This window comes from Sinohyriopsis cumingii, chromosome 15, assembly GCF_028554795.1.
Source record: "Sinohyriopsis cumingii isolate HCF-2022 chromosome 15, ASM2855479v2, whole genome shotgun sequence".
NCBI classification, from domain to species: domain Eukaryota; kingdom Metazoa; phylum Mollusca; class Bivalvia; order Unionida; family Unionidae; genus Sinohyriopsis; species Sinohyriopsis cumingii.
The window spans coordinates 135,612,784-135,630,277 of NC_142975.1; the positions used below are offsets into that span (position 1 = coordinate 135,612,784).

At 37.6% G+C, this 17,494-nt stretch overlaps 1 protein-coding gene across 1 annotated transcript in view; it reads left to right on the top strand.

Annotated features, from left to right (window-relative positions):
* Positions 1-17,233, top strand: part of LOC149782842 (uncharacterized) — a 42,336-nt gene extending 25,103 nt beyond the window's left edge. The window contains exon 2 of the mRNA XM_089934936.1: positions 15,886-17,233. Within this exon, the coding sequence (XP_089791062.1) occupies positions 15,886-17,225 (1,340 nt within the window). The 3' untranslated portion in view covers positions 17,226-17,233. The remainder of the gene's footprint in view (positions 1-15,885) is intronic.
* The last annotated feature ends 261 nt before the right edge of the window (positions 17,234-17,494 follow it).

The following is a 17,494-nucleotide window of genomic DNA, read 5'->3' on the forward strand; positions in this document are numbered from 1 at the left end:
CGCGGTATTGAGTACATCCAGGTTCACAGGTATGATTGACTATGATGTTATCACTCACTTTATATCCATTAGCAATTTTTTAAACTGCTTGCTTGGGTAATATATATGGGGAATTTTTCTGCATATGAAAAGTGTCTACCCTGAACACGGTGTATTTATCAAACTTCCAGAAGAGGTTGAAAACTTTATGCCGATTTAGTCATTGATGGTCACAATGTCTTTGCGGTTCAAGATTATAAAAGCAACCACTTGTAAAATACGCACTTGAGATTTCATAACTTAAATTCCCTTCCTATGATAAAACTGGTAATGAAACGTCCGCACTGATAGCAATGTTCTCCTTGAACAAGGATGCGAATTTGACACAATGTCGATATTATTTCTGGGCGCGTATTTGAAAGACTCTTCGGATGATTGCCAGGAAATTTTCAATATCACCAACGCGCCTGTGTAACTTTAACTCCGGGAACAGCCTCCGCGGTAAAAGTAGCTGCATTGCGACGGCGACGATTTTCCTCATCGGTGACCGAAAATGTTATTTCAGCATCTCTAGAATTTTACTTAGCTCATCAAGTGACACACAATAATGTTGTTTCATTTTGATTATAAACTCTGAATCAGGCTTTTTTAAAATAAATTTTCCTTTCCGGAGTGTTTATCAGCTTAATTTGTAAATCTGCATAGAATTTTCATCAAGTCTTTCTCAGTCCAAGTAAACTCAAATGACCCGTCACTGAGTATTGCACCAGCTGGAACAGGGTCAGGTTTAGTACGTTTGTATCCATGAACTTGAAACGTTCTGGAGTGCTTGCTCCATATGACTTTGAAACGGCTTCGGAAAAAGTCTTCCATATCTTCTTCTGCGGAATTATACATCAATTCTTACACCATCTGATGGTTGGTGAGTATATATATATATATATATATATATATATATATATATATATATATATATATAAGTAGTGAAAGGGGATACCCTAGCGTCAATGGGAATTAGCATTTAAAAAAACCCTTGGGACAATCTAGCGTCAATGGAAAATTAACATGGAGAAAAATCGTGGGACAATCTAGCGTCAAGGGGAATTTAACATGGGAATAAATCGTGGGACAATCTAGCGTCAAGGGGAATTTAACATGGGAATAAATCGTGGGACTGTCTAGCGTCAAGGGGAATTGAATATGGGATTTTTTTTAAAAAAAAAATTTAATTTAAATTTAAATTTAAATTTAAATTTAAAAAAAGGGGTAGGCAATGGAAAGGCTATCTCTTTTCGAGAAATATGGCTGGCCCTGAAAAGGGCCTTTGGTTTTTCTTCTTCTTCTGCTTCTAATTTCTTCTTTTTCTCAACCAACTTCTTATTTTCTCTCCTACACTCTTTTTCTTCTTTTTTTTTCTCCTCCTCTTCTTTCTTCTCTTCCTCTTCTTTCTTCTCTTCCTCCTCCTCTTCTTTCTTCCTCTTCTCATTTTCTTCTTCTTTTTCAATTTTTTCGTTCCATTTTGTGACGATCGTGGATAAATACCTATGTATCTATAATCAGCTGAAATTCCTATGAAATCCCACTATCTATTTATAGCTCCAACTTGTGGGTTTTTCCTTTGGAAAATCCCACTATCTTTTTATAGCCTCAGCTTGAGTGACGTTCCTGTTTATGAATTCTAGTATATATGTATAGCTACAAAATGTGGAAATCCCCAAGTCGATATTTATAGTCTCGAAATTTCTAGCGTCAGTGACGTCACTGTACTGAACACTAGGGATAAATATCAACAGTGTTGCAAGTGGCTGACCTGAATGCACGCTACTGCAGGTAGGTAGGTAGAGTGTATCTGATAGGGATAAAGTGAGTTTTATACGGACAAACAGAGACCAATACACACACCCACACAACGTACGCGCGCAGACATACGCACATACACACACACACACACATACACACACACACACACACACACACATACAGAGGGAAGAGGAAAAAACAAACCCCAAATATACTATCAACACAGAAGGGAGATGATACAAACCCCAAATAAACTATCCACACAAACGTACGCGAACGCATACAAACCCCAAATATACTATCAACACAGAAGGGAGATGATACAAACCCCAAATAAACTATCCACACAAACGTACGCGAACGCATACAAACCCCAAATATACTATCAACACAGAAGGGAGATGATACAAACCCCAAATAAACCATCCACACAAACGTACGCGAACGCATACAAACCCCAAATATACTATCAACACAGAGTGAAGAAGTAAAAGTTTTTTGAAAGCACCTAAGCCCTCGCCTGCAATGACCAACTCTGCCAAACACCTACACCCCACCCCCCCCCCACCCCCCCCCCACTCCCAACACTACAAAACCCATTTAACCCGTTATTTTATGGCATCAGTGTGTGATTTAGGAAACATCAAGACACAAAATAATGGAGGAATAGACTGACTATTGTTTACCGACTTGCATGCCTAAAGAGCGTGCGTGAAGGAAAACATCCTTCCATTTCAATTCTAACTAAAACATGATCCAGAGGGATAGAGATAGGTGAAAGGGCACAATTTCATAAAGTGTGAGTAGAAAACAAAACACGCCATCCTTATTATACAATGTCAAGACCAAGAGACACTTACGTGTTTTTTCTGGTCTATTCTCTTTTAGAAGGTAGTATGAAATTTCACATCAGGGCCAACGCATCGGCTCACATTGTCAATTTTTCCATTTCCATGTCTTTACTGGCACAAGTTCTTCATCATCTTCAATTTCTTCTTCTTCTGAATCCCTCTTCTCTGTTTCGTCTTGTTTTTGTTTATTCTCTTTTCTCGTAGGGCACTCTGAATTCCAGTGTCCTTTCTCCTGACAACGATATTAGGTATCTTGACTTTTGTCTCTCTTTCTTAGACGAAGCAGGTATTCTGGAGACAAATACCCATTTACCTTTGCAGATATAGCAAACTTCATTAGCACTTACACACTTTCGTATGACTCTCATCAAATCAACGACCAAAAGAGTAAGTTTTGTTGCCACTTTCGCATGTGAATTATGCTTTCGTATGACTTTTAGCAAATATTTGACCAGCAGGTCGATCTGTGCTGACTCTTCCATCTTTGATCGTTTGAGAGCGGAATGAATACTCTGACGCTAAGACACTCTCCTTATATACAGAGACCTGCTGCGTATGAAACCTAGTCAAATGTAATTTTGCAATAAGATGAAACGATTTCATTGAGGAAGTAAAAGGCAATGATGTACCGTATCGCCTCACACAAAACCTGAAGTGTTAGTTCAAATCCGTGTCAGCGATTTCGAAGACGACATAACTGGGCTTTAATCAATGCTCTCCATTTCTGCCACAAAACCACGAGTCCTGATTCACGCCAAAAGAAATTTCGTTCGGTCCATAAAAAATAGTATCACATCTGAGAAACGCAAAAACGAACTTCCAGAAAACTGAGAACGACGGCTTACACCTACAACGTAAATGTATGAGTTCAAGTAGTGCGTAAAACTTAGTCAAATTAAATTTTTATAGTCAAGACGAAACGATCTCTTTTCGAAGAAGAAAGCAGACACCAAACGACAATGGCGACCCGTGTCACACAACACTTTTCAAAATGTGTATGATCAGAGGTTTATTTAGCGATCTGCACGGTTAAATTAAATGTTGATGTATTTTGCAATAAGACGGACACAATTTCTATGGGATCGCCCATGGTACGATTGTTCGTGCATTAGTTTAATTTTTAAAAATATTTTTTTATATAAATCGCCTATAGGATAGACCCAGTAAAGCATGGCCATTCTCATCACTGTCTGAATAGCTACTCAAGTCAATTCGAAGCGAACGCGGTAAGAAAATAAGTATAGCCAATGAAATGGCTTACAACGGGTGATGCATTGTTTTGTTCTAGGACTGTGTGGCATAATAATCCCTATGTTCTTGCGTTGTTACCATTACAGTGCAGACACTGAAATGTGAACTTACAAGCCCTCTTTGTGTGTGTGTGTGTGTGTTGTACCATTTCCTCTTACCACATCAAAATACTGAGCGTCACAGTATTGGTTCGCGTTTTCAAGCTGACCATTTTTTTATATCTCACTTAAACATTTCGACATAAACACTCACACTCACATCGGTAGAATCAGAACAGACGTGTTACAGTATTGAGGGGCATGTTATCTTTTTTTTTCAAACCAATAAATTTGGGATTTGTATGAAGTAAAGAACCGAAAGTACAGTGAAACTCAAGGATGATGACCCAATCTGTCTGTCTATTGATGCATGTATTTACTTAAGAAGAAATATGACCTCTAAAACACAAAGAGATACGGCAAGCATGATTAGATTAAACACAACGATGTTTTTCCTTCACGCCTGTGTAATTTAGAGTTTCAATCGTCTTTGAACACAAACTTGGTCTCCTTTTGTAGGGCTTGAAATAATAAAAAAAGCTGAAAAATCTTAAGCACTTTGCTATAGATAATTTCATCAACAGACTAAACAACATAAACATCGTTACAACAATAGAAAGCCTTAAATCTTCTATCAAAAAGAAATGCATGAAAAAAATTAAAGATTAACGATAACTAACCAATGAAACCGAATTTAACAAAGGCAATGACATGTGAAGAAATGCCTCTCACTTTGGAAAGGTAGGCGAATGTACTCTGTCATGCATCATCAACTTGAAAAAAATTATAAACAGAGAGAAACCTGAATTCAAAATTCAGTTGTTTTTTTTTTTCTTCAAAATTATTTCGTTTCTTTTTTCTTTTTTTTTTTGGAACAAATCTAAGCACTAATATAGAGTGGAAAAGGGAAAATGCACATACAAGCTTTGATATTTCTGAAAAAATGAGGGGATATTCCTAACGTTCATAACCACCTATATATGCTTGGACTTGTCTGTGACTTATCCACAGAACAAGATGTACATATTTCTGGTCAAGCTGCAAGTGTGTGCGTGTTTTTGAAAATGGTAAAAACTTGGATATACAATTTTCTCGTGACACTTATAAAGTGAAGAGTCTGTGCAAGTGTCAAAAGCCAAAGTCATATAAGTTTTGTATTTTGTACGGCTTGTAAAGATTTCCACTTTAGGAAATGTGAAGTATCACAAGTTATTATCACAAACAGAAGTGGAACATAGGGGCTTGCAAGAAAGAAAATAACCCAGACAGTTGGTGTCATCAAGAGTGCTAGAGACGGTACCCGAACTTGCTTGCTTGCTTACTTGAATTAAAGTGATTTTCGCTCTAATGGAGCATGTATCACTGGTTTAATAACGCACCGCGTGATTTTTAATTACTCCTGGGGAAGGAAAGAGAGCCTCATCCCCCAGGCTTTTATGTACTCACAGACTATTTTTAAATTTAGCCACTCAGGTGTAGGACTAACTAGTCCTTAACAACCTGACTGAAAGGCTTTACACATGAGTGGGAATTGTCTCACCACACACTCATTTTTCTGTCCGAGCGTGGTAAAGGAGGAAAAAGGTGCTCAGCAAGACAGCCATGGATGTTAAGTACTCACCAAAACGCTAGCCCGTACTTATTTCAAATCAAGTCCCGTTTTTTGCTAATCGACAATAATAAGTACCAATAATGTGTTAACCACCTGTGCAATTAGTTCAAATCTAACGAGTCTGTTAAATTTCCTAACATATCTGTCTAATAGTAGTACTTAGTGTACATAAAAATAGCCATACTGATCTTATTTAAATTATTATGTCTAAGCGACATATACCAGTTTGGTCACTGTTAGGTTTAAAAAGTTAAGTTTGTTGCAGTGTTCCAATGGGTCAAGTTTGTTTCGAGAATAGTTTAGTCAAGGAGGGATACCAAGCCAAATATGGTTCCCTATTTAATAAAAAACAATCTTTTGGAGCCCTAAAAAAAGTCTGTTTTTTCTGTTAGAAGGTAACACGTCTCTCTTTTGCTTTCACGTTCTTTCCCGCACTCCTAGTCACATGATTCTTGATATCAGGAAATGCGTAGCCATGATGGGCGGTAATGTAAGCAGCGGCTTCTACCGGTTGACTGAGGGGGTATCCAGTGTAGGTTTGTCTGTAGAATTGGGGAAGAACTCTGACCCCTAATCCCCATTGAGAAGGTCTTGGTTTAAAGGTGTCTAGAGATCTGTAGGCAACGTATTGTATGGCTCTAATAAACTGCCCTGCTATGTCATACAATGCTTGATCTAGCCCCATTTCGGTGTACTTTTCAACGAGGGTCAGCGTCCCCCTCCTCCTCCTCAACAGCCTCAATTTTTTTTCTGGTTCTGATACTAATTCTTTAGTTGAGGTAGATAGTTTCAAATCCGCGGCTATGGTGTCTGTCGCTGTTATTGTTGTTGTGGTTGTTCTTTCAGCTGAGATTGCCTGTAGTATCGGAGTGAGAAAAGAACGTAATGCCTCCGATAATTACATTTGAGTTTGCCATACCGTTTGTGTAACATAATTGGACCTTTGTTTTGCCACCACTCTTTCCGGGACGGGTTGTTTGTTAGGTATAGTCGGCTGTTGACTAGCTGTTATTTGTGTTCTCGAGGTGGGTGGAGTACTAACTGGCTAGGTCTGCATTTCTTGCTCCCGCTGCTGTTGCGTATATTTCTTCCCTCCACACCGAGTTCTGGACCTAATTCTTTAAATTTCGTTGTACCCGAACTTACATTATCCATATTATCACCAACAAAAGAAAACAAAACGCACAGACCTAAAAGAAACACTCATTCACTTTTTACAGAACATTACTATTTTTAAAATTTTGATAAGCGACGGAAACGAACAACTTAGAGTCACACTTTCTAACCAAGATAAAGAAATCATGTGCTGATAGACTCACTTCTGTATTTTTTCTTCTAACTGACTAACGTATCATAGGCAATGGAATGTGATTTCTTTTCGAGAGTATGGGGTAGCCCTGAAATTTTTTTTGGGAAGTTGAAGCTATGGCGATCGCTTAGGTTATAAGATGACGGCCTCCTCTGACGACAGGCTTTCTCACAGGATAAGGTCTGCTTCTTCGGAAAGAGAAGAAGAACTCTTTGGTGTCGATAAAACTGTTAACAAAGCCTCTGCCAGGTTCATGCTGCTGCTGCTGTTGCTGATCTCTCTGCTGTTTATGAAGTCTGTACTTCTCCGTCCATTCTTCTTTCTCCTTCTTGAATTCCTCCTTGAAGAGCTCTTCTTTCAGGTCTTCAGTGACTTTCAACATTATGATATTGTCTATCTCTTCAGGTCTCGGTATCAGACTTGTCATGACCCTATGCAAATTCACATAGGCTTCTTCTCTTTCCGAAGAAGCAGACCTTATCCTGTGAGAAAGCCTGTCGTCAGAGGAGGCCGCCATCTTATAACCTAAGCGATCGCCATAGCTTCAACTTCCCAAAAAAAATTTCAGGGCTACCCCATACTCTCGAAAAGAAATAACATTCCATTGCCTATGATATGTTAGTCAGTTAGAAGAAAAAATACAGAAGTGAGTCTATCAGCACATGATTTCTTTATCTTGGTTAGAAAGTGTGACTCTAAGTTGTTCGTTTCCGTCGCTTATCAAAATTTTAAAAATAGTAATGTTCTGTAAAAAGTGAATGAGTGTTTCTTTTAGGTCTGTGCGTTTTGTTTTCTTTTGTTGGTGATAATATGGATAATGTAAGTTCGGGTACAACGAAATTTAAAGAATTAGGTCCAGAACTCGGTGTGGAGGGAAGAAATATACGCAACAGCAGCGGGAGCAAGAAATGCAGACCTAGCCAGTTAGTACTCCACCCACCTCGAGAACACAAATAACAGCTAGTCAACAGCCGACTATACCTAACAAACAACCCGTCCCGGAAAGAGTGGTGGCAAAACAAAGGTCCAATTATGTTACACAAACGGTATGGCAAACTCAAATGTAATTATCGGAGGCACTACGTTCTTTTCTCACTCCGATACTACAGGCAATCTCAGCTGAAAGAACAACCACAACAACAATAACAGCGACAGACACCATAGCCGCGGATTTGAAACTATCTACCTCAACTAAAGAATTAGTATCAGAACCAGAAAAAAAATTGAGGCTGTTGAGGAGGAGGAGGGGGACGCTGACCCTCGTTGAAAAGTACACCGAAATGGGGCTAGATCAAGCATTGTATGACATAGCAGGGCAGTTTATTAGAGCCATACAATACGTTGCCTACAGATCTCTAGACACCTTTAAACCAAGACCTTCTCAATGGGGATTAGGGGTCAGAGTTCTTCCCCAATTCTACAGACAAACCTACACTGGATACCCCCTCAGTCAACCGGTAGAAGCCGCTGCTTACATTACCGCCCATCATGGCTACGCATTTCCTGATATCAAGAATCATGTGACTAGGAGTGCGGGAAAGAACGTGAAAGCAAAAGAGAGACGTGTTACCTTCTAACAGAAAAAACAGACTTTTTTTAGGGCTCCAAAAGATTGTTTTTTATTAAATAGGGAACCATATTTGGCTTGGTATCCCTCCTTGACTAAACTATTCTCGAAACAAACTTGACCCATTGGAACACTGCAACAAACTTAACTTTTTAAACCTAACAGTGACCAAACTGGTATATGTCGCTTAGACATAATAATTTAAATAAGATCAGTATGGCTATTTTTATGTACACTAAGTACTACTATTAGACAGATATGTTAGGAAATTTAACAGACTCGTTAGATTTGAACTAATTGCACAGGTGGTTAACACATTATTGGTACTTATTATTGTCGATTAGCAAAAAACGGGACTTGATTTGAAATAAGTACGGGCTAGCGTTTTGGTGAGTACTTAACATCCATGGCTGTCTTGCTGAGCACCTTTTTCCTCCTTTACCACGCTCGGACAGAAAAATGAGTGTGTGGTGAGACAATTCCCACTCATGTGTAAAGCCTTTCAGTCAGGTTGTTAAGGACTAGTTAGTCCTACACCTGAGTGGCTAAATTTAAAAATAGTCTGTGAGTACATAAAAGCCTGGGGGATGAGGCTCTCTTTCCTTCCCCAGGAGTAATTAAAAATCACGCGGTGCGTTATTAAACCAGTGATACATGCTCCATTAGAGCGAAAATCACTTTAATTCAAGTAAGCAAGCAAGCAAGTTCGGGTACCGTCTCTAGCACTCTTGATGACACCAACTGTCTGGGTTATTTTCTTTCTTGCAAGCCCCTATGTTCCACTTCTGTTTGTGATAATAACTTGTGATACTTCACATTTCCTAAAGTGGAAATCTTTACAAGCCGTACAAAATACAAAACTTATATGACTTTGGCTTTTGACACTTGCACAGACTCTTCACTTTATAAGTGTCACGAGAAAATTGTATATCCAAGTTTTTACCATTTTCAAAAACACGCACACACTTGCAGCTTGACCAGAAATATGTACATCTTGTTCTGTGGATAAGTCACAGACAAGTCCAAGCATATATAGGTGGTTATGAACGTTAGGAATATCCCCTCATTTTTTCAGAAATATCAAAGCTTGTATGTGCATTTTCCCTTTTCCACTCTATATTAGTGCTTAGATTTGTTCCAAAAAAAAAAGAAAAAAGAAACGAAATAATTTTGAAGAAAAAAAAAACAACTGAATTTTGAATTCAGGTTTCTCTCTGTTTATAATTTTTTTCAAGTTGATGGTGCATGACAGAGTACATTCGCCTACCTTTCCAAAGTGAGAGGCATTTCTTCACATGTCATTGCCTTTGTTAAATTCGGTTTCATTGGTTAGTTATCGTTAATCTTTAATTTTTTTCATGCATTTCTTTTTGATAGAAGATTTAAGGCTTTCTATTGTTGTAACGATATTTATGTTGTTTAGTCTGTTGATGAAATTATCTATAGCAAAGTGCTTAAGATTTTTCAGCTTTTTTTATTATTTCAAGCCCTACAAAAGGAGACCAAGTTTGTGTTCAAAGACGATTGAAACTCTAAATTACACAGGCGTGAAGGAAAAACATCGTTGTGTTTAATCTAATCATGCTTGCCGTATCTCTTTGTGTTTTAGAGGTCATATTTCTTCTTAAGTAAATACATGCATCAATAGACAGACAGATTGGGTCATCATCCTTGAGTTTCACTGTACTTTCGGTTCTTTACTTCATACAAATCCCAAATTTATTGGTTTGAAAAAAAAAGATAACATGCCCCTCAATACTGTAACACGTCTGTTCTGATTCTACCGATGTGAGTGTGAGTGTTTATGTCGAAATGTTTAAGTGAGATATAAAAAAATGGTCAGCTTGAAAACGCGAACCAATACTGTGACGCTCAGTATTTTGATGTGGTAAGAGGAAATGGTACAACACACACACACACACACAAAGAGGGCTTGTAAGTTCACATTTCAGTGTCTGCACTGTAATGGTAACAACGCAAGAACATAGGGATTATTATGCCACACAGTCCTAGAACAAAACAATGCATCACCCGTTGTAAGCCATTTCATTGGCTATACTTATTTTCTTACCGCGTTCGCTTCGAATTGACTTGAGTAGCTATTCAGACAGTGACGAGAATGGCCATGCTTTACTGGGTCTATCCTATAGGCGATTTATATAAAAAAATATTTTTAAAAATTAAACTAATGCACGAACAATCGTACCATGGGCGATCCCATAGAAATTGTGTCCGTCTTATTGCAAAATACATCAACATTTAATTTAACCGTGCAGATCGCTAAATAAACCTCTGATCATACACATTTTGAAAAGTGTTGTGTGACACGGGTCGCCATTGTCGTTTGGTGTCTGCTTTCTTCTTCGAAAAGAGATCGTTTCGTCTTGACTATAAAAATTTAATTTGACTAAGTTTTACGCACTACTTGAACTCATACATTTACGTTGTAGGTGTAAGCCGTCGTTCTCAGTTTTCTGGAAGTTCGTTTTTGCGTTTCTCAGATGTGATACTATTTTTTATGGACCGAACGAAATTTCTTTTGGCGTGAATCAGGACTCGTGGTTTTGTGGCAGAAATGGAGAGCATTGATTAAAGCCCAGTTATGTCGTCTTCGAAATCGCTGACACGGATTTGAACTAACACTTCAGGTTTTGTGTGAGGCGATACGGTACATCATTGCCTTTTACTTCCTCAATGAAATCGTTTCATCTTATTGCAAAATTACATTTGACTAGGTTTCATACGCAGCAGGTCTCTGTATATAAGGAGAGTGTCTTAGCGTCAGAGTATTCATTCCGCTCTCAAACGATCAAAGATGGAAGAGTCAGCACAGATCGACCTGCTGGTCAAATATTTGCTAAAAGTCATACGAAAGCATAATTCACATGCGAAAGTGGCAACAAAACTTACTCTTTTGGTCGTTGATTTGATGAGAGTCATACGAAAGTGTGCAAGTGCTAATGAAGTTTGCTATATCTGCAAAGGTAAATGGGTATTTGTCTCCAGAATACCTGCTTCGTCTAAGAAAGAGAGACAAAAGTCAAGATACCTAATATCGTTGTCAGGAGAAAGGACACTGGAATTCAGAGTGCCCTACGAGAAAAGAGAATAAACAAAAACAAGACGAAACAGAGAAGAGGGATTCAGAAGAAGAAGAAATTGAAGATGATGAAGAACTTGTGCCAGTAAAGACATGGAAATGGAAAAATTGACAATGTGAGCCGATGCGTTGGCCCTGATGTGAAATTTCATACTACCTTCTAAAAGAGAATAGACCAGAAAAAACACGTAAGTGTCTCTTGGTCTTGACATTGTATAATAAGGATGGCGTGTTTTGTTTTCTACTCACACTTTATGAAATTGTGCCCTTTCACCTATCTCTATCCCTCTGGATCATGTTTTAGTTAGAATTGAAATGGAAGGATGTTTTCCTTCACGCACGCTCTTTAGGCATGCAAGTCGGTAAACAATAGTCAGTCTATTCCTCCATTATTTTGTGTCTTGATGTTTCCTAAATCACACACTGATGCCATAAAATAACGGGTTAAATGGGTTTTGTAGTGTTGGGAGTGGGTGGGGTGGGGTGGGGTGTAGGTGTTTGGCAGAGTTGGTCATTGCAGGCGAGGGCTTAGGTGCTTTCAAAAAACTTTTACTTCTTCACTCTGTGTTGATAGTATATTTGGGGTTTGTATGCGTTCGCGTGCGCTTGTGTGGATAGTTTATTTGGGGTTTGTATCATCTCCCTTCTGTGTTGATAGTATATTTGGGGTTTGTATGCGTTCGCGTACGTTTGTGTGGATAGTTTATTTGGGGTTTGTATCATCTCCCTTCTGTGTTGATAGTATATTTGGGGTTTGTATGCGTTCGCGTACGTTTGTGTGGATAGTTTATTTGGGGTTTGTATCATCTCCCTTCTGTGTTGATAGTATATTTGGGGTTTGTTTTTTCCTCTTCCCTCTGTATGTGTGTGTGTGTGTGTGTGTGTGTATGTGTGTGTGTGTGTGTGTGTGTGTGTGCGTATGTCTGCGCGCGTACGTTGTGTGGGTGTGTGTATTGGTCTCTGTTTGTCCGTATAAAACTCACTTTATCCCTATCAGATACACTCTACCTACCTACCTGCAGTAGCGTGCATTCAGGTCAGCCACTTGCAACACTGTTGATATTTATCCCTAGTGTTCAGTACAGTGACGTCACTGACGCTAGAAATTTCGAGACTATAAATATCGACTTGGGGATTTCCACATTTTGTAGCTATACATATATACTAGAATTCATAAACAGGAACGTCACTCAAGCTGAGGCTATGAAAAGATAGTGGGATTTTCCAAAGGAAAAACCCACAAGTTGGAGCTATAAATAGATAGTGGGATTTCATAGGAATTTCAGCTGATTATAGATACATAGGTATTTATCCACGATCGTCACAGAAGTTGATATTGTAAGTAGTTACTAATTTTATCTATTTTATAGTGTGTGTGTTTATGTGTGTGTGTGAGTATGTCTGCGCGCGTACGTTGTGTGTGTGTGTGTGTGTGTGTGTGTGTGTGTGTGAGTATGTGTGTGTGTGTGAGTATGTCGGCACGCGTATGTTGTGTGTGTGTGTGTGTTTGTGTGTTTTTGTGTGTGTGTGTGTGTCTGCGCGCGTACGCTGTGTGTGTCTATTGGTCTCTGTTTGCCCGTATGAAACTCACTTTATCCCTATCAGATACACTCTTCCTACCTACCTACAGTAGCGCGTATTCAGGTCAGCCACTTGCAACACTGTTGATATTTATCCCTAGTGTTCAGTACAGTGACGTCACTGACGCTGGAAATTTCGAGACTATAAATATCGACTTGGGGATTTCCACATTTTGTAGCTATACATATATACTAGAATTCATAAACAGGAACGTCACTCAAGCTGAGGCTATAAAAAGACAGTGGGATTTTCCAAAGGAAAAACCCACAAGTTGGAGCTATAAATAGATAGTGGGATTTCATAGGAATTTCAGCTGATTATAGATACATAGGTATTTATCCACGATCGTCACAAAATGGAACGAAAAAATTGAAAAAGAAGAAGAAAATGAGAAGAGGAAGAAAGAAGAGGAGGAGGAAGAGAAGAAAGAAGAGGAAGAGAAGAAAGAAGAGGAGGAGAAAAAAAAAGAAGAAAAAGAGTGTAGGAGAGAAAATAAGAAGTTGGTTGAGAAAAAGAAGAAATTAGAAGCAGAAGAAGAAGAAAAACCAAAGGCCCTTTTCAGGGCCAGCCATATTTCTCGAAAAGAGATAGCCTTTCCATTGCCTACCCCTTTTTTTAAATTTAAATTTAAATTTAAATTTAAAAATTTTTAAAAAAAAAAAAAAATCCCATATTCAATTCCCCTTGACGCTAGACAGTCCCACGATTTATTCCCATGTTAAATTCCCCTTGACGCTAGATTGTCCCACGATTTATTCCCATGTTAAATTCCCCTTGACGCTAGATTGTCCCACGATTTTTCTCCATGTTAATTTTCCATTGACGCTAGATTGTCCCAAGGGTTTTTTTAATGCTAATTCCCATTGACGCTAGGGTATCCCCTTTCACTACTTATATATATATATATATATATATATATATATATATATATATATATATATATATATATATATATAACCACAAATAGCAAAATAGTGAATACCTTTATATGCCTGAAAAAACTCTAATGCTTTTGACCGTCATGATTTGTCATAATAGATGATTTTACATTAACATGTTCACAAAAAACGCTGTGTCACTGTCAGAATTAAAATAAACTGGTATGTAAGAGAGTTCAAATAAAACCTATTTTTCGCTTTTTATACGGTATTTCAGCAATTTGGGCTTGGCATTTTGTCGATCATTCAAGACATTTATTACGTTAAACTGCTCTTAAAATGAATTAACGATTTACTGTAAGTGTTTCTTGAAGTATGGTGGCTATAATAACAGAACCAATGATAATAATAACGACAAGAATTGTCAGGACATCTGTATATTTTATGTATCATAAAATGTTCGGGGCCCCGAATGGCCGAGTGGTCTAAAGCGCTCTCCGTTACGGATCACTGCCATCTCACCTCTGTCTGCGTGGGTTCGAGTCTCGGATTCAGTCAAATATGGGTATGTAAGAAAACTTGCCAGTAGCTTCTCGTGGGTCGGTGGTTCTTTCCGGGTGCTTTCCCGGGTTCTTTCTCCACCATTAATACTGGCCGCCATGTTTTGCCTATCGTGTGCTGAAAAAATGGCGTTAAACCCTACAACAACAACAACATAAAATATTTGTTTGAATATGACTTGCACATCATTGCTTATGCATCATAAAATATTCGTTTGAATATGACTTACACATCATTGTATATGCATCATTACATGTTAGTTTGAATATGACTTACACATCATTGTTTATGCATCATTACATGTTCGTTTGAATATGACTTACACATCATTGTATATGCATCATAAAATATTCATTTGAATATGACTTACACATCATAGTATATGCATCATAAAATATTCATTTGAAAATGACTTACACATCATTGTATATACATCATAAAATATTCATTTGAATATGACTTACACATCATTGTATATGCATCATTACATGTTAGTTTGAATATGACTTACACATCATTGTATATGCATCATAAAATATTCATTTGAATATGACTTACACATCATTGTATATGCATCATTACATGTTAGTTTGAATATGACTTACACATCATTGTATATGCATCATAAAATATTCGTTTGAATATGACTTACACATCATTGTATATGCATCATAAAATATTCATTTGAATATGACTTACACATCATAGTATATGCATCATAAAATATTCATTTGAATATGACTTACACATCATTGTATATGCATCATAAAATATTCATTTGAATATGACTTACACATCATTGTATATGCATCATTACATGTTAGTTTGAATATGACTTACACATCATTGTATATGCATCATTACATGTTAGTTTGAATATGACTTACACATCATTGTTTATACATCATTACATGTTCGTTTGAATATGACTTACACATCATTGTATATGCATCATAAAATATTCATTTGAAAATGACTTACATCATTGTATATGCATCATAAAATATTCATTTGAAAATGACTTACACATCATTGTATATGCATCATAAAATATTCATTTGAAAATGACTTACACATCATTGTATATGCATATACATATGTATATGATCAGTACTCACAGCTGGGGGACGTGTATTTTACTGGTGATTTCAATGCAGTAGCTGAACCAGACACTTTCAGAGATTACAAAGATAGAGTATTTCATGAGTTCTTGCGATATAATAATCTAGTGAGTGCTGGACATTTAATAATATGCACTGGTTCCCGTTATACATTCACCCCAGCAGGAACGATGATTGATCATTTTGTACTGTCGGATCAATGCATAGGTAGATTACGAAGTGTGCACATTGTTTCAGATCACGAAGAGCACGTGATATCTGACCACCTCCCTATCCTTACTTCCCTTCGTACAGTGACCTGTGGGAGAGACTTCAGACAGTCTATGAAGAGAAACAACATAGCCTGGAATAAATTAAACGCTGATATCTTGAAAAACTATCAATCTGAGCTGGACCTTCGCCTGAAAACTTTAGATATAGATACTATTTCGGACAATGTTGATAGCTTTTACCGGCACATTGTTAATGCAATACAGCAGTCAAGCGACATCGCGCTTCCAAAGTCTAAATTCAATTATCATGCCAAACCATACTGGTCAAATGAACTCAAAGAAGCACATAAACTTCAAAGACAAGCTAGGTATACTTGGATAAATGAGGGAAGACCGAGGGGTAGTCAATTTAATTCTTACAGAGAATATAAAGATAAGAAGAGAGACTTTAGAAACGTTCAAAAACTGGCTGTGGAAAAATATATGGGGGAGGTGTATGAAGAAACTGAAAAAGCACATGAATGCGATGTAAGACACTTTTGGAAAATGATCAACATTAAGAGAGGGAACAATATAAATTTTTGTCAGGAACTATTAACTGACGGAGTTTGTGTCCGTGATGATGATTCCATCGCAAATGGCTTTGCCAGATACTATGACGACATTCACACGCCGAATTTAAACCATAGTTTTGACGGAAACTTTTATGAATTTATAGAGAGAGAATTAAATCGGGGTCTACAGGACGAAGTAAGCCATATCGAGGCCTTACAGACCAGTATCAGTTTAAACGAAGTAAGAGAAATCATTAAAGGTCTAAAGAAATCAAAAGCATCGGGCCATGATCAAATTTGCAATGAACATTTGATCTATGGCAGCGACTACCTCATCGAGTGTATGACAATTTTATTTGCTCGGATGATTGATCAATCTTACATACCTGTAGATTGCAAAAAAGGGTTAGTAATACCACTGTACAAAGGTAACAGAAAATCAAAGAACTCCCTCGAAAGTTACAGGCCTGTTACTTTACTGCCTGTTATCTACAAAACCTTTGAGAAAATTATTCATGAACGTTTGGTAACTTGGCTCAAAGATACCAATTTTAGTATACCCAGTTCACAACAACATGGTTACCAGAAAGGTTTAGGCTGCACAACAGCGAGTTTTGTGCTGTTGCAATCAGTACAATATAATGTAAACATGGGTTCACGGGTTTTTGCTGCTTTTCTTGATACAAAAATGGCATTTGATACCGTGTGGCACGAAGGACTGCTTTTTAAATTATTTACGTTGGGAATTACGGGTAAATCCCTTTTGATATTTTTTAACATGTATACAAATTATCGAGTAAAGTTCTTGTAAATGGGCAATTTTCAGATTGGTTCTCAATTGGCCAAGGAGTGAGACAAGGGTGTTTTGTTAACCTTGATGTACACAATATTTATAAATGACTTGCTGCTACAGTTAGAAAATAGTGGATTTGGAGCAAAGATTGGATCCTTAGCCGTGGGAAATCCAACCCTAGCTGATGATATTTCACTTTTGGCTATATATCCTAGCAATCTACAAAAGCTGTTAGATATAGCATACGACTACAGTAATAAGTGGCGATTCGAGCTTAGTGTCACAAA